At 43.3% G+C, this 23994-nt stretch overlaps 1 protein-coding gene across 8 annotated transcripts in view; it reads left to right on the top strand.

Moving 5' to 3' along the window:
* Window positions 1–23994, top strand: part of DDX11 (DEAD/H-box helicase 11) — a 127488-nt gene that overhangs the window by 20483 nt on the left and 83011 nt on the right. For 7 of the 8 annotated variants that reach the window (XR_015059198.1, XM_085885037.1, XM_085885041.1 and 4 more), the window contains 5 exons: window positions 5902–6138; window positions 9468–9554; window positions 14845–15017; window positions 15317–15356; window positions 20691–20798. Coding sequence is in view for 7 of the 8 variants with exons in the window: in XM_085885037.1 (XP_085741163.1) it covers window positions 5902–6138; window positions 9468–9554; window positions 14845–15017; window positions 15317–15356; window positions 20691–20798 (645 nt within the window). In the remaining variant the exon portion in view is untranslated. The remainder of the gene's footprint in view (window positions 1–5901; window positions 6139–9467; window positions 9555–14844; window positions 15018–15316; window positions 15357–20690; window positions 20799–23994) is intronic. The other variant, XM_085885042.1, reaches the window with a different exon arrangement.

The following is a 23994-nucleotide window of genomic DNA, read 5'->3' as shown; positions in this document are numbered from 1 at the left end:
AATATTGAAATCTATGGATGGGAAAACACCTGCCGAGTACACATTTAAGAGGAAAGACCAAGTTGTCACCCTCTGCATGAAGTCATCTGTCAAGACCCACAACTCCTCTTCCAGAGACTGATCACTGTTGCACAGACAGCAGAAGAACTGGAGTCGGCCTTCAAATATGAACTGTGCAGCTATCCACCAGCCCTCTTTGATTCCTCTCTTCAGCTCCGAGAAGCACACAAGCCAGTCTTGGCTGATGCCATCTGGGATCTTCTTGGATCTGCTGTCCCAGCCGATATCCCCAATGATGGGAAACTATGTTTTGGATGGCGGGGCACTTGTTCAACGCATTCCATGGTCTCATGGATCTACATACAGAGACATATGCCACCAGTACACTGATTATGTAACGAAGAAGTACGGAGATGTCATAGTCGTGTTTGATGTTTGAGACTACCAACTCGAAGCACATGACACACCAGAGACGGTCCAAAGGGAATGCTGGCACTACTGTGACATTTACAGCTGACATGCGTCTCACAATGAAGAAGGAACAGTTTCTTGCCAATAGGCCGAATAAACAGCAATTCATTTTTATGTTGAGTGAAGAGCTTCAGAAGAAGAAGAACTGTGAGACACACCATGCCTCAGGGGATGCTGATCTCCTGATTGTACTGAAGGCCGTGTGGTCTGCGACTGTCACCAACATTGTGTTAGTTGGTGATGACACAGACCTCCTCCTCCTCCTATGCTACCATGCAAGCTTAGAATCCCATGACCTCTTCTTTTGTCCCGAGCCAAAGAAGAACACGAAGAAGCCTCGCATCTGGAACATCAAGGCTACAAAGAAATTGATTGGTACAGACATATGCAAGCACATACTGTTTCTACATGCAGTTCTTGGGTGCGACACGACATCTCATCTTCATGGGATTGGAAAGGGAGCTTCCCTCAAAAAGTTCAAAGCAAACAACACATTCCGTGAGCAGGCCAAGGCTTTTGATACATATCCAGCTTCCGTATGTGATGTGGCAGATGCAGGAGAAAAAACATTGGTGATGATCTACAACGGAAAGTCAACTGACACCCTGGACACCCTCCGGTATCAGCGGTACTGGGACAAGGTGGCTTGGAGCTCCTCTCAGGTGCAACCACAGACGTTACCACCAAAATCAGAAGCAGCAAATTATCACAGCCTGCCCATGTATCTGCAAGTCCAAGAATAGAAGGGATGTGCAGATGAACTTCTTCTGACAGACTGGGGTTGGCAGAAGTGTGATGAGGGTTTTGTGCCACTTCAGATATCAATAGCTCCAGCTCCTGAAAATATGTTACATGTCATTAGGTGCAACTGCCAGGCTGAATGTAGCACCATGAGATGCACATGCAAGAAGCACAACATTGAGTGCACTCCAGCTTGTGGAAACTTCAGGGACTCTGGCTGCACAAACACTCCATGTGACAATGATGAGGATGATGACGACATTGTCGAGTTCTAACTTTAATACGCTTGATTTTTCTCAACATGTATAGTAAGTTTATAATGGATGTAGTTTCTGAGTTTAATGCGAATTTTCATTTTCATTTCGAAACCTTCGTCAGGCAGATGTGATTGCCCCGAGTGGAATTGTGAATTTTGTCATGTTTCAATGATTTACATAATTATATTGTATTGCCATTGTATAGACTTGATTTTTTTATATTGTATTTTATATTTATATTGTATTTTGTATTGTGGAATTGTGAATTTTGTATAGACTTGATTTGTATATTTAATTAATTGCCATTGTATAGACTTGATTCTTTTTATATTGTATTTTATATTTATATTGTATTTTGTATTGTGGAATTGTGAATTTTGTCATGTTTCAATGATTTACATAATTATATTGTATAGACTTGATTTCATCTTGTGTCTTCAACCTTTCTTATTTTGTTTTTGTCCAGGAGCCAAAATCAGTATCAGGTAAATATTTTTTTTTTCGGGACAAAAAATTGACATTTTTGGACAAAAAAGCTATAATTTTTTATTTTACCCTTAATACATTTCACTTTTTTATAATTATTCTTGTATATCAATATACTGACCATAACCAGAAACAATTATAATGCAGAAAAAAGATATATTTACATATTAAAATATCAATCTTTACAATTTTCTCATTTTCCCTGAAGCCGGGTGGTGGCCATATTGGATTTCCATGATTTCAGGACTTTCCCCCCGGAGGATCCCTTAGGACTTTTTTTCTGTCACTGAGGACATATCCAGGAATCAAAATCTGTTGTTTGCTTTTTTTTTTTTTTTTTTTTTTGTATACCTTGGTCGAGGCTCGTATGAGAGCAAACACACAACTCACAGCAAGGAGGCATGAGACAAGAGGGGTGGGAGTGGAAGGGACAAAACAGTGGGGAACAGACACATTAGGTGAACTGTGGAAGGGAGAGGGATGGGGATGGGACGGGGAACATGGCGAAGAGAAGATGGACATTTCAGGGACTTTCAGGAAGGAAAGCAGGAGAAATGAAGGAAGTGGGCTTGGGTGGATTATCGGGGTAGAAAAGATCGAGGATTTGGATGGGGGAAGATAAGAGGTGGTGGTGAACAGCTGTTTTGAAAGCCTGGAGGGAAGAATGGGAAAGAATAGAGTGAGGAAGTTTATTCCAAAGGCGGGAAAAAAGAGGAATGAAAGAGTGAAGATGAGCAGTGATTCGTGATTTTGGTAGTTTTACCAGAAGGGGGTTGTTGGCGGACCTTGAGCGCCCTGTGGAAATGTGGTGGGGACAAATCGCAGAGAGAGCAGGGGGGGCAAGGCTGGAGAGGAGGCGGTAGAAGACAGAAAGACCACTGACCAACCTGCGGTGATTGAGTGAGAGGCCCAAAGACACAGCTTCATTGCGGGAGATGCCGATGATCTTAAATGCCCTGGTTTCGACAGCGTTAAGCCGAGAAAGGTGGGAGGCAGGAGCACCAGCCCAGAGGGGAGAGCAGTACTCCATCAGGCTACGGACAAAAGCTTTGTAAATGGTCAGGAGCTCAAGAGGGCCGAGGAAGGACTTAGCACGACGGAGGATTCCCAGTCGGCGACTGGCTTTTGAGGCGAGGTTGGAAATGTGACTTTCCCAGGAAAGGTCATGGCAGATAGTGAGACCTAGAAGCTTGAAAGAAAAGACTTCTTCCAGAGGATTGTTGAGAAAGTGGATGGGGGGGTTTTGTAAACGGTCCTTTCGCAGAGACAGTGAGAGTGTGAGATTTGTCTGGATTGAAAGACATGTTCCACGTGTTGGACCAGTTTGTGATTTTATCCAGATCTGCAGTGAGCGAAGAAGCTGCTGCTTGCCGGTCTGAGGGATGACAGATGGTACGGCAGAGGGTGGAGTCATCGGCAAAGAGAAATAGAGGATTTTCCAGAGAGTCCGAGATGTATAAACAGGGCCAATAACGATAGATGTATTTTGTTGCAATTTGTGGGAGGTCATCCGACATTTTGACTGTACTAATCCTGTAATCAGGTGAGGTGCCCTGTGAAGGGAAGTTGCACAGGAGGTAATCCCACGGTGTGGGCTTCCAGATTTTTTTATGCTTCGAGAATGTTTTGCGGAATGAAGGGTTTTATGGTGGCCAGAGTGCAAATCTTGCCACCAACCTCCTAATAAGAAGTAACCCAACTGCAGGAGGACGTCCGCAGACACAGTTGTGTACTAGATATGGATGGCCATTGGCTCACAAGGAGCTCCTCCACCCTTTGACAGGTTTTGTTTTTACTCCTGCTCGGTGTCCATATCCAAACACCTTCCTCACCAGAAAACCTGGTGGGGGAGACTGTTTAGTCGCCGTAAACCGTACCATGGAACAGGTTAGTACAGGTTTACATGATACATGTAGCAAGTCACAGATCTGATCTGGCCTGACCTGACAATATTACCTATCCTCCCGCTCTTGGTACTCTGAATACTGTGGTGAGGAAGTTGCGTTAAAACAACTTGCATTTTCCTCCTGGAAGGCAAATCTGACCAAAGGCAACCTCAGATCATTCCACAAAGGCTGCAACAAGTGTTTGTCTACTCTCAGGAGAGCTAGAAAACAACATCTGTCCAATCTCAAGAATGAGTTTTCAAACTTGTCTCCCTCCTCTTAATCTTGGTGATGTCTTGTCAAGTCCGTTTCTGTCTCTGGTGTATGCACCCCCCCCATTCCCTCCCTCACTTCAAATGCACCATAGCCGACTCTGCTCATGGTGTCCGCTCCTTTGATTGAGGCCGAATGTCTCAATTCTGTGTTTGCTTCAAAATCTTGTGCTGGTCTCTGGTCTCTGGTCTCTGGTCTCTGGTCTCTGGTCTCTGGTCTCTGGTCTCTGGTCTCTGGTCTCTCTCTCTCTCTCTCTCTCTCTCTCTCTCTCTCTCTCTCTCTCTCTCTCTCTCTCTCTCTCTCTCTCTCTCTCTCTCTCTCTCTCTCTCTCTCTCTCTCTCTCTCTCTCTCTCTCTCTCTCTCTCTCTCTCTCTCTCTCTCTCTCTCTCTCTCTCTCTCTCTCTCTCTCTCTCTCTCTCTCTCTCTCTCTCTCTCTCTCTCTCTCTCTCTCTCTCTCTCTCTCTCTCTCTCTCTCTCTCTCTCTCTCTCTCTCTCTCTCTCTCTCTCTCTCTCTCTCTCTCTCTCTCTCTCTCTCTCTCTCTCTCTCTCTCTCTCTCTCTCTCTCTCTCTCTCTCTCTCTCTCTCTCTCTCTCTCTCTCTCTCTCTCTCTCTCTCTCTCTCTCTCTCTCTCTCTCTCTCTCTCTCTCTCTCTCTCTCTCTCTCTCTCTCTCTCTCACAGATTCATCTTATGGCCGTCAACTTGATGGGCTATGGCTGGGCTAATAAGGGCTATTTATAGTCACTATGACTTCGCCCTTTCACATTTTGACCCAATTTTTAATTATTTTATCCATATTCTCAAAATAAAGGTTTGTTGAAAATTTGATGACATGCTCAAAAGGAAAAAGTGATAGCCTGCGTGCACACACACACACACACACACACACACACACACACACACACACACACACACACACACACACCAAACCCCATCTTCCACTCAATAGGGAGATGGGCTAATTATCACCTGGCTATCTTTCACCAAAGTACCATCATCATTACCTGCTCCATGTTCTGTACATCAATAGAGTTGGATAAATGTAAGAGAACCATCCAAGCTAGTTGTAACAGCCACTGCTTTTTGAGGAGGGTTTGATCTCCAATGAAATTATCATTTATAAGATTAGACGATCAAGACTAAGGTGCCGGTTGTAGCAGGCCCAAATACTTGCCCCAAAATTTGATTCTTCTAGTTACTTTGGCTAAAGGTCATTGCAATTCAGGTTCACTCAGGCCTAAGCCATGACTGTTACCTTACTGTTTGGGGCTTGTCCCAAACAACTCTTATCGGAGAGGGAATGAGAGAACGTGGCGCTTTTGCTCTGACGAAGGATTAACACCCAGAATGTCAGCTTCTCCTTGTTTCCCACAGCAGTTAGCATACCTTGATCAATTTCCTGATTGATTTTACCCATGACTATCGTTCTTTGAGCTGGGATAGATGTTTGGGGCCCCTACTCCAGCTCGAGTGAAGTTCCGATCCTTTTTCGTAACACAACATTGGTGAAGTTTGTGGACTTGGAGAGATCATACTGTACTAACTTGTCTGTGTTGCAATGTTGTGGTCTTTTTTTTTTTAAATGAATCTCTGATTGACATGGCTTGTGATACTGTTTGCTTAGACAGTCACTTATAATTATTGATGTTGAACCAGCTGTGTTCATGCTAAGCATATACAAGTTCATTTAATTTTTCTCTTTATTTATGTAAACAGGTTTGTTTTTTGGTTTTTTTGCTTTGTTTTTTTTACAAACTTTCCACTTTGCCTCATTTTTCCTCCTCGCCAGGGGAAGTCTCTGAGCTTGATTTGTGGGGCACTGACATGGCTGCATGACTTTGAAGAGCGCAAGAAACAAGAAGACTCAAAGCTTTTGGCCACATTGGTTGAGAAGCGCCGAAAGGACAACAATGGAGCAACCGAAGCTGAAGTCAAAGAAGTATCCACAAAACCTGGAGCCGAGCCAGACTGGATTATGGTACAACTGCGAGAGAAGGAGGAGAAGGAAAAGCTGCAAGTACTGAGGGTGTGTAGTAGAGTTTTACTCTGCTTCTGTGACTTGCATCATGAGTGTTCCAACTATGTTGAATACAGTATGCCACTGTGTTAATGCAGCAGGTCTGCTTAAATTGTTTTATCTCATTGTGTGATTGATTGATTTCAGATCATGAATGTGCTTTTTTTTTGACACAAAATGTGATTGTTTTGAGATGATTATGAAAAAATCTGGGTATTTATCACTGGATGCCCAAATCAGAATTAGGAAGGATTTTATGGAGTTTTTTGCCATATCCCAGAATGCACTGCAACAGGAAGAAGTTCTGCCAGGCCAATTGTTGCATTTAAGGCAAATAGTAGCGGCAGAGAGAATTGTTGTTTTTTTAATCAATGTTTTGATTATTCTTCTTTCGTATACAGTACAGGGCTGCTGGGTAGCATCATTGGCGAAGGGCACGGTTGTGCCACTGATGCAATTGTGCCCCCCCCTGCTGGTTAGGGTAGGAATTTGGAATTTGTTTAATGGTTCTGGGTGATAGCTCGCTTACTCTTCATAAAGGACACCATGGAATCTTTAACATCCACCAACGAATACTGGCAGATGGGATATCCGTTTAATGTCCATCCGAGGGATGGCACACACGTTGATGAATCACCTAGCCTTTGAAACTCCAGGATGATAATTTATGGCTGGGCCAAGATTCAAACCCAGGCCAGACAACTTGGAGGTGAGTGTGCATACCTCAAAGCCATCCTGCAAGCCAAACGTTTTGATCATACATGAATGATTCAACAAAACAAATTTGAAAAGGAACAGAAGTCAGAAATTATTTTACATATTTGTGTGTGGGAGCCTTTGAGTCAAAACTGGAAGCACAGAAAAATGAGCATCAGTGTTGAATGACCACCATTGCACATTTTTCTGCTTTAATATGTGTTTGCTGAATACTGTTACGAATTCTGGCCCGCCCGGCGTGCGATCGGCCACGTAACTCAAATCGCGACGCGTCGCCCACCGGAACGGCCAATTCAGTCGTGACCCTCTTGGAACTACCGTCAAGGAGCTAGCCACGGGTGGGGGTTTAACCTCACCACAACCCAGTCCGCATTCTACCCGCGCGAAATAGGTTGAATCGCCGAATGTCGATATACCTAAGTACCCGCGCGGGTAGCGTACCAAGGAGTTGTACCACGCCGTAGGTCGACTCCGGACACGAACCGCTTAAGCGGCTCGTTCCGTGCTGCAGGGATAACCGAGCGGTGTTATCGCCGACCTCGACGGTTCAGATTATTTATTGGGTGTCTACATCCACTACCAATCCCTTACGTGATGCAAGATGGAACTTTCAAACGAAGGAAAGGACGCAACGAAACGGGAAAACAGTTCAACAAGCAAGTAGTTTATTACACACGCAGACAAGGCACGTATTTACAGCCATAAAGTGAAAGCAAGCACGTATATGCAGTCATACATTAAAAGCAAGCAAAATAATTACCACCGAATAAAGCAATGTACAAGCACTTATTCAGGTTTACTTAAAAGACTGGCGCCACACACACATTTACACAAAAAGCAAATAAAAGCCACCCTCATAGGCAAGGGGGCAGACAGGTCCGTGGACCAAATGTACGTGGGACCTGGGTGAGCGGCCAGGTCCACGAGACCGAAGGGGTCTTACCCGCGCCCTCGTGGCGCGATGGCGGGCTAACCGCAATGTCAGCGTTACGTGCCTGACTCCGTGCCCCTGGCGTGGTCGGTGAACTCCTTTAGGCGTGCGTTGTGCAGGCACGTGTTGGTCGGTCGACACCACGGTTGGGGCGGGGAGCGGACGGGGTTACTGGCGCTATCTCAGCGCAGATGGGGGAAATTGTTGATGCTCGGGGTGGAGAGAGGGGAATGGTGGATTCTCCGTCCCGCAAGCGGGGCCTTGGGACCGCACCGACTCCGGCGAACTCTCGCCCCTGAGCCCTCTTCTGCGTCCTTGCTTCACTCCGCGACTCGTCCCTCGATCTCAACTCCGAGCTCTGTCCCCTTCGCCGTCTGATCCCCGCAAACACACGACTCAGACTCCACGACCTCCGTCTTCACTCGACCAGCCAGCCCAGCACACCATCTCTCCTTCCAGAGCCTTGTGCTCGCGTATTTATAGACCGGGGAAGGAGCGTGTATGTAAATTCGCGGATCAAAACGCATTTGGAGGCGGGGCCACGCCACCCGATGTTCAGCCATTGGTCGGGCAAAAGGGGGCGTGAGCCTACCCTGATCCGATTTCCCTCCTAAAAGGAGTCCACATGCATCACGCTTGGGGGCGGGGCCACACCGCCCAACACTCGCCCATTGGACGGAGAAAAATGGGGCGTGAGCCTCCCCTGATCCGATTTCCTCTCCCGTAAAGACATCCATTTGTACTCGCAGCTCGACGCGTTCGGGAAGAATCACCGAACGGGCCCTGGGCAGCATGACGTTCAGTGTTGACAGGTGGTGTGGTTGATGGTTGTGGAAGGAGAAAGGCGAAGGTGGTGGGGGGTTTGCTGTGGTGGTTTGGTTGTTGGCGGGTGTCGTTTGGGAATGGCGGTGAAGCGATGTTTGCGGGATGGAGTTGTGGAAGTAAAGAGGCAAAGGTGGCGGTGTTTGAGTTGGTGGGGGATTATTGGTCCAAAATAACGATAGAGAAAGAAAAATGGCTAACTCAAAGCGTCACAGCCCGGATGAATCGCACATATTCCCTCTAAACAACGGGTGTGGACTAACTACACATGAACTTATCGATATATCTAACCTGAGGACCTTTCTGGTGTATTGCAAATTTCCACAGCCGTAACAATACATTTATCTCCATGCTTTTTGAAAAAATAAATGGGGGAGGGGGGATATTGTAATTGGCTCTGTCCATCATGCTATCTCCCCCTAAATGGTTGGGCATAAATTCACCAAACTTAGTTATGATCACCACACGATAAGAAGGTGCAAGAGCAGTGTATTTTTGGCCACGACTCCTGGAGTGGGGTCAAAAGGTCAAATACCGAAAAATGCAATTAAGGGCACATTAAAAAATTTAAAAAATTGAATGTTGTATATGCAATCATCGTTGGGGGTGCATGAAATTTGTAACGATTTTTGTTGATTTGACCCCAGGGTGTCGGGGACTTCGGCTCACAGGGATCAAAATGGGGGACAAAAATTTTTCACTCAAAATTTGATATTGGGTCATTCCTGGTGGAACCTTTTGCCATCTGTTGACTTTGCTTTAGGTGGGAACCGTGGGGATTTGCGATGGTATTGTGAGTCATCTAATTGTACCATGTGCTTTGCAGCTTTAGTTTCATTTCAAGACATTCAAAACTTATTCCCTGCAGGAAGAGTGTGCAAAACGACAGAAAAGGGAAGAACAGCTCCAGAAGATCAAAAACAGTATCAAGCCGAACTTTATCAAAAAGAGGAAGGTAAGAACAACTCTGTGGTCTTTGTGCCTCCATAACTTGTTGTGCATTTCAAGTTTACATAAACTGAAGGAAAGCTCTTCACAATGATGTCACTAACTCTGAAGCAAAGAGAGCTCGAGGAAGAAATAGTGAGAGAAAGTAAAATTTCCTCTTGATATTGAATGTTTGGATGATGGTGAGTTAATCAGGCTTTGTTTAGATGGGGGCAAGTAAAGGAAGCTTTATATTTGGATTTGGATGGTTGTCAGTAAATAAGGCTTTATGTTTGGATGGTGGTGATTACATGAAGCTTTATGCTTGTAAGGTGGTGAATAAATCAGGCTTTAATTTGGGTGGTAGTGAGTCAATGAATATTTACGTTTTGATGGTGGTGAGTACATGAAACTGCTTGGAAGTTGGTGAGGAAAGGAAGCTTCATGTTTGGACAGTAGTTAGTAAATCAGGTTTTGGTTTGATGGTGGTTAGTGTGGAAGAAATCTCACTCAAGGTTCAATTAACAAGTTTATTGTAACAGAGTTGAATCATTTAAACATGCATGCGTGAGAGAGAGAGACACGATAGAATTTCCCTCTTTCCCCGAGCATTCCCATCGTGGCTTTTCATACATACGAGCGAGCAAGGGTGGGGGGACTCAAAAGGGTGAGATGTGGAAAAACAGAATACATCTGGCAGTCAAGGCCACAATGCAGCTTAGAAGCTAGAATGCAAACAGCCACCCATACATGTTCCCAGTGTGGATATGAGTAGTCAAGCAAGATCAAACGATCAAAAAAACAAGTTATAAATTGATGAGGCAATTACGAGTAGACAAAGTGTTCCACATTCTATCAAGCGCTACAGTTAAAAAACAACTGCATGCGCGATTGTCTTTTCTCAGATGTCCACAATACTTATTTAATTTAAGTTGCCAGTTGAATCAGAACATTGGGAAATTCATATTAGCTATAGTTACACCATGTTTCCAATATAGCAATTCAATGTCATGAAAGCACATAGTTTTAGAAGGTACAAAATTTATATGCGAGATAGCATGTCGGCTAACAGCGAAGGTGAGTATCTATTATGTTTATATTTTAAACTATGACTACATGAGTAAATCAGGCTTTGTTTTGATGGTGGTGAGTGAATGAAGCTTTTGTTTAGGTGGTGGTGAATAAATGACACAAGTTGATGAATCTTTGTTTGAATGGTGGTGAGTTGAATTGGAGTTATCTGCCATTTAATTACCTCAAAAGGTGGAAGGAGGTTATGTTTTCACCCAGGTCTGTCTGATTGTTACTTTGCGAAAAAAAAAAAAATTGCTAAGTATGTTGGTCTGTAGCATCTGTCTGTCTTTGTCTGTTTGTCACGTGATTTTTGGCCGCATTTTTCAAGCAATCGTTCTGAAATTGTTTTGTTTATGTAGTTCAAAGTGATTCTTCATCATTGAGAGATGGGCCAAAAACGATATATAGCATAATATCTCAAAAGGTTATGGATGGATTCGGACGAAACTTGGTGGATATTGTTACGGCTGTGGAAATTCGCAAACCACCATCCAGGTCCCGTAGGTGAGGTATCTCTGAAGTACATGTGTAGTTAGCCCCAAACCCGTTGTTTAGAGGGAATTAATGTGATTCATTCGGGCTGCGACGCTTTGAGTCAGTCGTTTTTCTTTTTCTATCTTTTATTTCAAACAAAAACCAACGAGGATGCTAGGTGGGCTTTTCCCGCCTGTTTTTTGCGCCATTCTTCTCCGCGCTTGGTGTGAGGGAGGAGAAGCGGGGTGGGGCAGCTGGCGCCCGATTGGTGGGTGTGCGGTGTGACGCGGCCAGGGAGGAGGAACGCCCCTCTTCGAGACCTTTCTCGAAGCGCCTCGAAAGGGGGGGGGTGGAGCAAAGAACGGGGCGGAGCAACAGGGCGGAGCTCCGGGATATAAAAAGTCTGACACGGGCGGAGCGGTTTGGTGGTTGCTCTTGCCCTCTTCCTGTCTTCTGGCTCGCTCGTCCTCTTCTCGTCCTGGTGGCCGCTGGCCTGGTCTGCTGTGGTGCGGTTCCAAGACCCTGCTGGCAGGAAGGAGCGTCCACCATTCCCCCCTCCCGACCTCGGGCATCCACGTTTCCCCCCCCTTCTATCCGCGCTGGGATAGCGCCGGAAACTCCGTCCGTGGCGTCGAGCGGCCAACACGTGCCGGCGCGAGGCACGCCGGAGAGGCCTCGCCTACCACGCTAGGGCACGGAGTCGCGGCCAGGCGGGACCACGTCGATGGACGTCGGAGAGGGACTCGACGGCCCAAAAAGGAAGTCACCTTTTTCTTTTCGGGGTTTTTTTGTATGGATCTTGTGGCCCCGTGTCTTGTAAAGTAAAACTGTATAAGTGTTGCCGTGTGTTTGCGTATTCGGTAGTAGCTCTGCATTGTTGTTTTTGTTTTAAATTAATGTATGTGCATTCTGATTGTTTGGCTGTATATGTGTGCTCTCCGTGTGTTGTGTAAATAAAGTGCATTATGTTGAATTGTTCCCCGTTTTGCTGCGTCCTTTCCTTCGTTTGAATCCCCATCTTGCTTCACGTAAAGGGTTCGTAGTGGGCTTAATACGCCCGATAATTAATTGGAACTGTCAAGGCCGACAATAACACCGCTCTGTTATCCCGATAGCACGGAACGGACCGCTTCAGCGGTTCGTGTCCGGAGTCTGCCTGCGGCGAGGTACGATCGCCCGGTCTACCATCCGCGTGGGTACTTAGGTAGGTCGAGTTTGGCGAACAACCTTATCCTACGCGGGTAGCCGATTGGCACGATTGTGAATACTTTATTTAAAGTGACAAAAAATTTAAATTTAATCCATTTGAAATTCAGGCTCTTCAACAACAAAATGTGACAAACGTTTAGGGGTGTGAATACTTTTTGAAGGCACTGTAAGTACCGCATTAGTGCTTTTATGGCTTAAATGTGCGTTATTGGGCTGGTCGGATAGCTCAGAGGGATGCATACTCGCTTCTGAACTGTGTTGCCTGGATTTGAATCTTTACCCAGCTATAAATTGTCATCCTGGTGTTTCACAGACAGGTGTTCCATCAATGTGTGTGCCGTTCCTCGGATGGCCATTAAACAGGGCTTCCGTTTGCCGGCATTAGTTGATGGATGGACCTTTAATATCCCATGGTGTCCTTCGTAAAGAGCGCACGAGCTATTGCCGGCACCCTGAACCACTTACAAACTCCTGCCCTGACTAATGCTGGGAAGGTAATATCAAATAACCTCCATAACCCTTGCCAATAGACCGATTCAGCAACACTGACACTGTGAAGAGAAAGAATGTGGTGCATTTATGGTGTATTAGCAGGGTCTATAGGTTTTCTTGGCGTATAGGTTTTCTATTATCATCGCTTTTCCGAAACCTTGTGAATTCTTGGCTTTTTTCATTGGCTCACCTTGGCATTTATGAAAATGAGGAGTGGTCACACTGGTGAGGAACCACTGGTATTTTTTACGAAGATCTGTTGAGCCATCCCTGAGAAAAATGGTAACACACACACGGACACACAAATGGCTCTCTTATACAGTAGTACAGATGAGTACATCCTTATTTAAATAGCATTAAGACCTTAAGTCTAAAGCCATATATACCTGACCCAAGATTTAATTTCAAAGAAATGTATTTGTACCAATCGCTTGCTATTGGCAGTCCACCATGGCACAGTTGACAATCACTGATTCAACCTTGCAGAATTGAGTAGTGAATGTTTTGTGGTTTCATTGGTGAAGATATTGGTGTTTTCCATTCATTTCATATCATCATTTTGTTTAATTTTGTATAAATTTTGCATGTAAACAAGTACCTTATACAAATGTCTGATGACACGCATTGTGTTGTGGTATTGCCTTAAGTATGAGGGCATGTTGAAAAGTTATGACCCCTATTCTTTTTCTCCAACACAGGCAAAGATATAAGAATGAAACAAAGACATATACTACCATCAGTCTTTGTTCTACCATGGTGCTTATTTATATCTCAACATTATTATCACTACGGTCCACACATTTCTGCCAACGTTCCTGTAGTTTTGTGAAATACACCTGAACGTCCTGATGACTTGACCAGTGGCATCGGAAGAAAAATGACATCATCGTCAAAGGAAAAGTGCTCTCGAAGGTGTTCCTTATTTTGAGGAAGAGATGAAAATCTGATTGAGTCAAGTCAGGGCTGCTGATCCTTTTGTGGTGGTACTTTATTTACCGTCTACTACTCTCAGAATCGTAAATGTGCACCCACCTCTAATCTCCACTCAGCTGTAGAAATTATTTGTGTGAATTTTCACTCACGTGTGGTCATACTGTGGTTAGATGAGTGCTGGTGGTCCCCCAGTCTCCATAACGCTCAGTGAATGTCGCGAAATAGGAGTAATGGTGGAAGTTAAACCAAGATGCAGCCAATGCTCCTCGTAACCCAGGTCAAAAACCCTAGTGGGAAACAAACCGCAAAATGTTGATTTTTAATCAGTTGAAAATACAAAGGGCTGTGACATAAGAGATTTTGTCCGGTCGACGTGAGTGGTCCATGAGAACCAATGTCAGAACCGCCGATAGTCATGATTGAAAATGAAGAGAACCAGAAAGCGAAAAGAACCAAGAAGCGCTGGTATTTCCTGAAGCTTCATGATAATGTGCCTCCTCACTCTCCTGTGATTCTTCTCCTCTTTTAAATCCATTAGCACCCTCTCTTGGAAAAGTACTCTGGGTTGATTGGTTGTTTCTCATTTTAAAACCACACCCAGATATCGAAATGTTTCTCGCAGAGCAGTCAGCATGTAAAGAACAAGCTTGGTAGATTGATTCTGCCTGCATCGTCTGCTCATACAGAAAATGATGCATGTAAAAAATAGAAGCCACTACACAGTCATCCCGACTCTCATCTCCAGTGCTTTACGCTTCACAGCACCAACAACGTCGTGCTGCCCTTCGTCATCTTGACCATCGTAGCAATGAGACATCTCATGGCAGAATCGCAAAACTTCGCATCCAGTGGCAGGAAAAACTAATGTGCGGATTGTGCTTTTTCATTCGAATAGCTTTACCTGTTTTGGAGAAAAATCTTAGGGGGCATTACTTTTCAACCCTCCCTCATATATTGAGATATTAAACAATGATGATGCAGTGTAGTTTTCTCATGGAAATTATGTCTTCATTGGACTATACGACTTGTATCTCATGTGTTTCTTTCTGTACTTGATGGAGGATCTTGGCATGTAAGGTGTTACACTTATTATAGCCAACTGTTTTCATGGTTATCAACATTATGATTCTTCTCAGCACATTGAAGATGAGACAGCAAAGTTGATGGCGATCAGCAAAGGAGTGGTTTCTGCGAATGCAATAACAAATGATGGGAAGTGTGCCTCCTCCATTGATGATGATGATGATGACTTGACTCTGCTGGACGATTATGACAGCAACAATGGGGATGCGCATGGCAGTGAGGAATGGTTTGTGATTTTATAAATACAACTGCTTTAGGGGGCCTTAAGAGAAGATGCCTTGGGGTGGAATAAGATTGTAACAGGCAGAGTAGATTGGCTATTGCTTCTGATCTTATGAGAAACATTGTGATGAATTGTTATCCAGTTGTCCACAACACCCATGAGAAATTGCAAGCAGGGTTTATTGGACTGCTATAGTGCATGAATACTAACTAAACTACGATGTTAATGTATTTGGGATATCTAATTTCCAGACTGCTGTGTTTGCTGATGCTTTATTGCTCTTGGTATTTATATTTTTAAAGCTCTGGTGATGAAGATTCAGATGAAGTACATGTGACCAAGGTGAGACATTTGGCCCTGAATGTGCAAAAAGGTACAATATGAATCCACATAGTAAAATTGCAATAAAGTGAGTCCTTCAAGGCATTGATCAATGGCTGATTAAGCAACAGCTTGTCCGTTTTGCTCAGCAAACGATCTTGCATCACAATGTTGCACAGAGTGCTGTATAAATCTTCAGTGTCCATTGATCTTGTATAGAGCATGTGAGCAAGCCAGAGCTACATATTACAGAAGGAAATATGGGATTTTGATCTTCCCTTTCCCATATATCATCCTTCACTCTCCTCCCTTACCTTTTCTCCAATCTTTTTCAAATTTCCTTTACATTTTCCCCAATCTCCCCTTCCAACCCATCCTTTTGTTTCATTTTCCTTGACCTGCATTTTCTGAATTTGATTTTTCTCAACCCTTCCCTTGCAACTCAACACTTTTGGTCACCCCTCTTTCATGCAAATGCAATATGTTAATGGCCCTTTATTACATCTTCCAAATGGTAAAGCTTTACTCCTGAGTAAAACGACAAAAAGGTGCATCTCCAGTTCAGACAAGAAAACATTTGTGATACAAAATTTTGATAATATCTCAGTCTCTGTGGCATAATGGTTCGAGTGTCTGCTCTGAGTCTGGTCGGTTTGCGGTTAAAAACTGGCCAAGTTGTACAAAAGACTTTAAAATCATATGTGCTGCTTCCTTGTTTGATAGGGCATGTAAAAGATGAAGCACTGACAAACCCCATTTGTTAGCATCATGGGGAGGAGGAAATGTCTCCTTCCTTTCCCCGTTCAACGCAGAGAGAAAAGTAGTCAAAAAATATCCAGACTGCCCCGGGAAGTTTTGATATGACTAGAAAGCATCTCAAAATGCAAAGCCCGTCCGCATCCGCTTTGTACTCGAACTAAACTTGACGAAAACAGCAATTAAAAAACATTGTACATTTTATTTATTTGTGTTCTCCGTATTCTCATAATAAAGGTTTGTTGAAGAATTGATGACAAAAGCTCAACTGGTAAAAAAGTTGTGGCCTGGATTGACACGCTGAAGCTTTCAATAGTAAATAAATAAAGAAACACAGAAGTGATTTTTATGTTTTTTTTATTATTATTACTAGCAAGTACAACTTGTTGTCTTGCTGATGGGAATATTAAGGTGGGGGAGGGGGAGGTATGGGGATGGGAGGGTGGGAGAGTTCGGAAGTGGTGGGGGGGGGAAGGGAGAGTAGGAGTGGGAAGGGGGTGTTCTGGACATGCGTTTGAGAGGGGGAGGGGGAATGGTGTCCTTCTGCCAGCATTGGTACAGGATTGAACAAAATTGGGTACGTTCAAACGGGTCATACTAAACACCACCCAGAAATGTCCGTGGGGGCTGGAGGAGGTAAGCGTGAGGGAAGGGAAGGAAGGGCGTTTTCCTTCAATTATCGAAAAAGCTGTGCAAGTGTTTGTGCTTTTATTTAATTTTTACACATACGATAAGCTCTAGAATCTCTTAACCTGCGATGAATTACGGAATTGATCTGAGCAGCAGTTACAATTGCTGATAAAAAAAATAGCATTCAATTAACACATTCTTTGACACCCATTCCTCTCCTCAATGTCTGGAGAGTTGTATGGTGGTGGAGGGGGTTTGAGAGGAGGGCAGCGTGAAGGGAGGGAATGGGAAGGCAGCATAAGTGTAGGGGAAGGCAGCGTGAGGAAAAGGCAGCATAAGTGTCGGGGAAGGTAGCACAATGGGAGGGGGAGGGAAGGCAGTATACTGGAGCGATTAGACATGCCCAAACAGCAACGTTTTCTTTTTAACCGCCGTGTACTGTATCAGACCAGGCGGGAGCATTTAAAAATTAAAACCCATGCGATGTACCTGGCAAAGGCCTGCTTCAATGCATGCACCCTGCCCCCCCCCCCCAAATATGCATTCCTGCAACCTCATGGTCCATACTAACTGTGCACGTGCACTGGAGATATACTCATCCTTTCACTTGCACACATGCACGGATTTCCCCACACCCACACTGCACAGTGGTACATCTCACGTGGCTTCGATGCCGCTGCACGTCTGCTCCCCACATGGCTTTGGCACTGCAGCATGTCTGCTCCTCACATGCTGAAGCACATCATTCACGAGACAGCCGCATAACCTCCTCCACAGCACCACGAGACAGCCGAATAACCTCCTCCACAGCACCACGGACCTGGATGCAAGTTTGATTTCGGAGCACATGCTCACGAAACCTGTGCACCGCACACACGTAACCAAGCATGTAGGCATGCATACACCCCATGGAGAGACATTTGTACCACATCCATGTATGCTGTCCATGTACCTCTTCAACTGCTGACTATTTGCAGCAACTATTAGTTTATTTATATTAATATTTTGTCATGAAAGCAGATTGCACAAAATGGTGAAAAAAAAAAAACTGTATGTAATTGCTAAAAAAAGTACTCATGTGGACTATCGCCATGGTTTGCAAGAACAGGTTACAGAGCACAGTGTTGCGCTCAATGAAGGTACACTTTCTGCACATTCCTTAATCTTTTCTTCACTAAATATAATCGTCCAAACCATAGAAAAAACTAAGCTTAATGCTTTGCTTAAATAAATGCACTAAGTTATAAAAAAAATCGCTAATTTCGTAAAATTTTCACATTTCACTCCAGATTTCGACACTTTTGTCCATGGGATGTGATCCTCAAATCAGATATAATATTTTGATTATATACTTTAATTAGTTCGTGAGAGTAGCCTGTGTTTCCAAATTAAGGCATGTTTGAGTAGGCCGAACCAAATGGTGAATTAAGACCCCAGCAAGTTGACAGAGGGCTGACCAAGGATGACACTTTGATAAAGAATACTTTAAATAACGCCGTAAATAATCTTCAAAATGGGTGTTCAAATTAACCCAAGCACCCAATTTTCACTTATGAACTTCCTTGGAGTTCTCTTAGTATGCACGCAAAATTTGGGGCCCCGAGTTTAACGGTTTTGGAGTTATGAAAGACACACACCCACACTTATTTATTTTTAATTGGGTTTCTCACGGTTAACGTGCTGCCAGGTCTAATGAGGGCAGTTTATAAGTCACTATGACTTTGCCCTTTCACACTTTGACTCAACATTGAATTATTTTCTCCATATTCTCATAATAAAGGTTTGTTGAAAATTTGACAAATGCTCAAATGGTAAAAAACATGATGGCTTGGACAGAAGGACAGACACATGCATACACACATACAAAAGCAATCTCAAAACCCCATCTCCCACTGTGTGGAGGGGATTGGGGGGGGGGGGTAATTCTTGCTATAATTCACGGATTCGTGTTTGTGTGTTTGTTTTTCTGTCGTGCTCCTCCTCCTATAGTTCTGGGCCAATTACACCCAGTGTGCTATGTAGGATCAGCATGACCTTCATTAATGTCTGGGAGTGTTTTTATCTTTGCCGGTCTCCATGCCGGTTTTTATCTTACAAGTCACCACCATTTACAGTGCATTATTCCTGTCTCCATGTTTTCCAGTGTTGTGAGGTGTTTTGAATTATAAGCAGTAGGTATGTTTTTGCTTTATGCATGTAAGGCCTCAGTTATTTTATAACTTGGTTTACGGATCCGCCGACGGTATATTTGCCGAAATGAAATATGAATATAAAACACATTTTTAGCCTTTTATATTTATACATTTTCCGCCGAAGGTGCAAAAGTTTCAAAACCAGAAACGTAAACGTCGGCATTTATTTTCAAAATATAATTTCGTGCGCGCGTCAAAATGCCGAGTCACCTTTAGCCGAGCTGCGCAGTAGAACTGCGCAGTCGTCTTCGGTCATGGCGTCTGAGCAGTGGCCAGCGTGGTTCAGATTGACTGTGGTTTCTGGGGCGAAAGTGATTGTTAAGAAGTATGTCAGCGATATAAATTTGAGTGACTGTATTGGTGATTTAATCACGCAACATCTTGACGACAAATATTCTGGCCGAACTATTGCATCAATTCAGTGCAGCAGCAGGGATGATTTGCAAGCTCCTCTCGATCGTGCCGATTTTGTTTTAATCGAAAGTTGTACACCGCTGTTCATATTGAACGATTTTTGTGCCAAGTACGTCAATGCTTCCCTGCGAGATCCCGATATTCCGCCTTCAACGGACCAGAAATCAGCCTTTGATGTGCTCATGGGGATGGGGAGACGGTACGATCAGATGCCCGCTGAAAAGTAGGAGCTGGTTATGGCTCTGATTGACTGTTTTGAGCATGTTGACTCCGAGTAGACACCTTTTTTAAATCATTTCCAGCACTATGCACTGGTGTGCACGCACACATATACGACTTGGACAGTAATTTTCTCAGCATTGTTTCCATTCGTTTGATGATCCAACAGGTTTCTATAAGAAAAACATGCCAGACTATATTGTAAAAACAAGTTTTAATCCTTCTTTATTGTTTTTCACATCAGATGATACAGTGAACATGGGCATCCTGCATTTGAATGGTCTTCCATCTTCAATGTTTTCTTAGATCCTCCTGGTCCGGGATTTATATTTATTTTCCCCCCACCTACCCTTGTCTTTTCCATGGAACATCCGAAAAAAAAATCATAAAAATATATAATTTCTAAAAATTGAAATTATATTTATATTTATATTTCGACCTACCGACCCTACATTTTAGCTGAAGAACTGCATAAACCAAGTTATAAAATAACTAAGGCCTAACCTGGATTTTTTTTTTTTGCATAGGCAAAGCAGTCACTTGCCTGTACACCACCCAAATAAATGTGTGTTGCATTCTTGGAACAAGATTGCCCCTGTAGGGCGGGTACTCTGCTAGTAATTATAATATGAGTTCCCTTGCAAGGAAATAAAATGAAGGTGGAGTTCATCAAGGCCTATAAAAGCCTCTGCTATGGTTTGTCTGTACTATGTCCTTTTTGTTTTTTCTTCTTATTTTTTTTTTAATGCTGAGTGTTAAGCAAGGAAGCAGCATGTGCGATTTTTTTAAATCTTTGGTATGACTTAGGAACCTTCTAACCATTATGCCACTGAGTGTCGGATGCTCTATCCATAAGTTGCATCATCCTCCCAACCTCAACAGCAGTCTTTGAAGTGAAGTCTGGTGTTTTATGTGGTACTTGTCTGCACGTGTGTGCTTGATTTGTATTGTAACTCCTCCAGAAGCCTTAAAATTGTGTGAAAAAGAGGTAGAAATAAAGTCCATGTCGGCATTCAAACATGTGATTGAAAGTACTCGTTATTGCTTGGTGGAGGAGTTTTAAAAAAAAATACAAAATTTTAAATTGAATTTTACTTTTTTCAAAACCTTTTGTGTATTGTAAAGTATTATCAACCTCATTCAGATCTACTACTGCAGCCGCACACACTCCCAACTGAGCCAATTCATACACGAGGTGCAGAGGAGCCCCTTTGGTAATAATGTAAGGCTGGTGGTTCTTGCTTCTCGGCAGGTGAGACTCTTTAAATTTTTGACTTATTATTGAAACGTAGTTTCCCGATTGGGGGAAGCTTAATTGCAGCTTTTCAGCCTGCTCGTCACGAGTATTTATTTGTTTGTTTGTTTATCTATATATTTATCTATGTATTTATTTTTTATTTTGTTATTTATTTTCATTATTATTATTATTATTATTATTACTTTTTTTCCAGCCTGATTTGTTTTAAGCTCCTTGTGTGTGGATCTATTTTTGGGGGTTGTCTGAGTCGGTCTTTTTTTTCGGAATGACTTGAATAATTGAGGTGTCTTTATGAATATGAAGTGGTTCCAGATTAAGGACATCCTAAGTTCATAAGTTGTTGAGATTTGATTATTGGGCAAATTATTTTTGAGTCTCTCTTCTGCTTTTGGGCCTGCAGTGCAAGTGGGAATTGTAAAATCATCTCGATCGTTCGTTATTTTTAATCTTTTTGTTATATTCGCAATTATTAGAATGGCATTGAATGATCCGACGTATTGAGTACTTTTCATCACCAACTCCACTATAACAACAGACAAGTCTGAAGACTACGATGGTTCACGAGCGGTATTTGACGATGTAGATTGTTTCAGAAGTCAAAGATGAGACAATGTGATGATGTTTGACCAAGTTATAAAAATGATCAACATGATGTGGTACGAGTGACAGGTTATTAGCTGCAAAATGTCGAAAACCCGGTTTCGTTCAACAACTTAAAAAATTTGGCCTTTGCATAACCTTTAAAGGTCCCAAAACAATGTTGTGGACATTAAAATAAGGAAACAGGATACGTGCTATAGCTTAATGGAGTTAGTTCGTCGAAGAAGGTCGAAAACCCGGTTTGATTCCCTCAACTTTGAAAATTTGACCTTTGTGAACTTTAAAGGTCAAAGGTCAAGGCTTATGACCTTTGGTGCAAAACTTCCTCCGGAACATTCCAGGAACAATATAACGTCATATAGGCTATATGGCATTTCACACTCCTCGGATTATCCATACTTTGATGAAATATGCGTAAAAACAAACTTGAAGGGGGCGCCACTGGCAAGGTGTTCGAGAGAGAGAGAAAAATGGTTTCAAGACTTGAGGTGGGGAATGACCTCAAGATTATGCATAAAAAATATTGTCATCCAAGCTCTCAAAGTTTGGGCGGTCATCTGATTTTTTTTGTCAAAATTCGAAATTTTCTAAGTTCATGACCTTGTGACCTTGACCTTGGGACTAAAATGAAAAATCGAGCTCCGTGGGGCTATGCAGGTGCCATTGGGCTAACCAAATACCGAAACCGCTGCTAGATTCGACAACCCCCTCAGAGAAGATGGATTTTATGTCAAAATAGCAGTTTTCTAAGTTTGTGACCTTGTGACCTTGAGCTTGGGACGAAAATGAAAAATCGAGCTCCTTGGGGCTATGCAGGTGCCATTGGGCTAACCAAATACCGAAACCCCTGTCAGATTCGACAAAACCCCTAGGAGAAGATGCAAATTGAAATCGGCTACCCCCTAAAAACACAATTCGCAATTTTCTAATTAGTGACCTTGGGACGAAAATGAAAAATCGAGCTCCGTGGGGCTATGCAGGTGCCATTGGGCTAACCAAATACCGAAACCCCTGTCAGATTCGACAAAACCCCTAGGAGAAGATGCAAATTGAAATCGGCTATCCCCTAAAAACACATTATGGGCGGAGCCACGCCCATTTTCAGGAAAACACAATGAGATGATGATATAAACCTCCCACCAAAATTTCATCAGGATCGGATCAAAACCCACGGAGCGATGATCGGGACAGACAGACAGACAGACAGACAGACACACAACAATAACGAATATAGTGGTCACTTATATTTTTTCGTGAACCAATAGTGGTCACTTATATTTTTCGTGAAAATATTTTTTCATGAACCAACACTCCAGATTCAACATGAGCAAAACGAACACTTAAGGGGCTGTCACACCTTGACGATTTAGCCAGCATATGGTAAGGTCTCAAAATGTATGTAAAATGCTGGCGTACGCTGAACTATTGATGTTTTTTTTTAAGTTTTGGGCGTATAATATCGTGTTGGACGTATGCATAACGTATTAGTAACGTACACAGAATGTTTTAATCACATATAGATAACTTGTACCAATGAATGCTGAGCGTGTTGTCGGCGTTCACAACCTATGCCCAACGATAATCTAACTTATGCAAAGCGCGCGGCAGGGTATCGCCGACGATCACATGGCGTAGGCTATTCATTGGCTGCGGCTCGACGATTCAAATCATAACCACACTAGACATCAAAGTGTGAAGCCGCTGTCACACCTTGACGTTTTAGCCAGCGTATGCCGATGTATGAAAAATTTGCCGAACCAAGCTGGCACACGTCGAATACGTTATGGGTAAGTTTTGTATAAGTTAAGTGCACGCTGGCATATCTCGTAGTTTTCTGGCATATGTTGTCATATGCCGAGTACGTCGAGAAATTTTCAGCATGTTGAAAATTTCTCGACGTACTCGACGTATGACACACGTTCCGCATACGCTGGCATAAGTTGTAGGCACGCTACGCGATCGTTGACACACGTCGACACATGTTACTTGTACGTTACTCATAAGTTGAAACATGTCGAGGTAATGGTTAGCGTCAGTGTTCCAGACTCCCTGGTTTTTTTTTTTCCTTCGGTATGACGGTGGTGTTGACACTTCGATTTCTAGTGCGGTTATGTTTTAAATCGTTGAGTGGCAGCCTATTAATTATATTATATTATAAACGCACTAGAAATCAAAGTGTCATCATCACCCTCATTCCGAAGAAAAAAAAACAAAAAAAAAAGCAGGGAGTCTGGAACACTGACGCTAACCATTACCTTGACGCTAACCATTACCTTGACGTGTTTCGACTTATGAGTAATTTACAAGTAACGTGTGTCAACGATCGCGTAACGTGTCTACAACACGTTACTCATAGGTTAGAAATAAGTTTCGAGTACGCTAACCATTACCTTGACGTGTTTCGACTTATGAGTAACTAACAAGTAACGTGTGTCGACGTGCGTCAACGATCGCGCAACGTGCCTACAACTTATGGCCAAGCGTATGCGGAACGTGTGAGTCATACGCTGACATGCGTCGAAAAATTTCAAGCATGGAAAATTTGTCTAACACCTCGGCGTACAAAGACGTATGCCAGCGTACAAAGACG

The sequence above is a fragment of the Eptatretus burgeri genome, chromosome 6, assembly GCF_056783735.1.
Source record: "Eptatretus burgeri isolate ZD-2024b chromosome 6, Ebu_testis_v1, whole genome shotgun sequence".
Lineage (NCBI taxonomy): Eukaryota > Metazoa > Chordata > Myxini > Myxiniformes > Myxinidae > Eptatretus > Eptatretus burgeri.
Note: the sequence above shows the minus strand (reverse complement) of the source record. Positions and strands in the feature narration are given on the sequence as shown.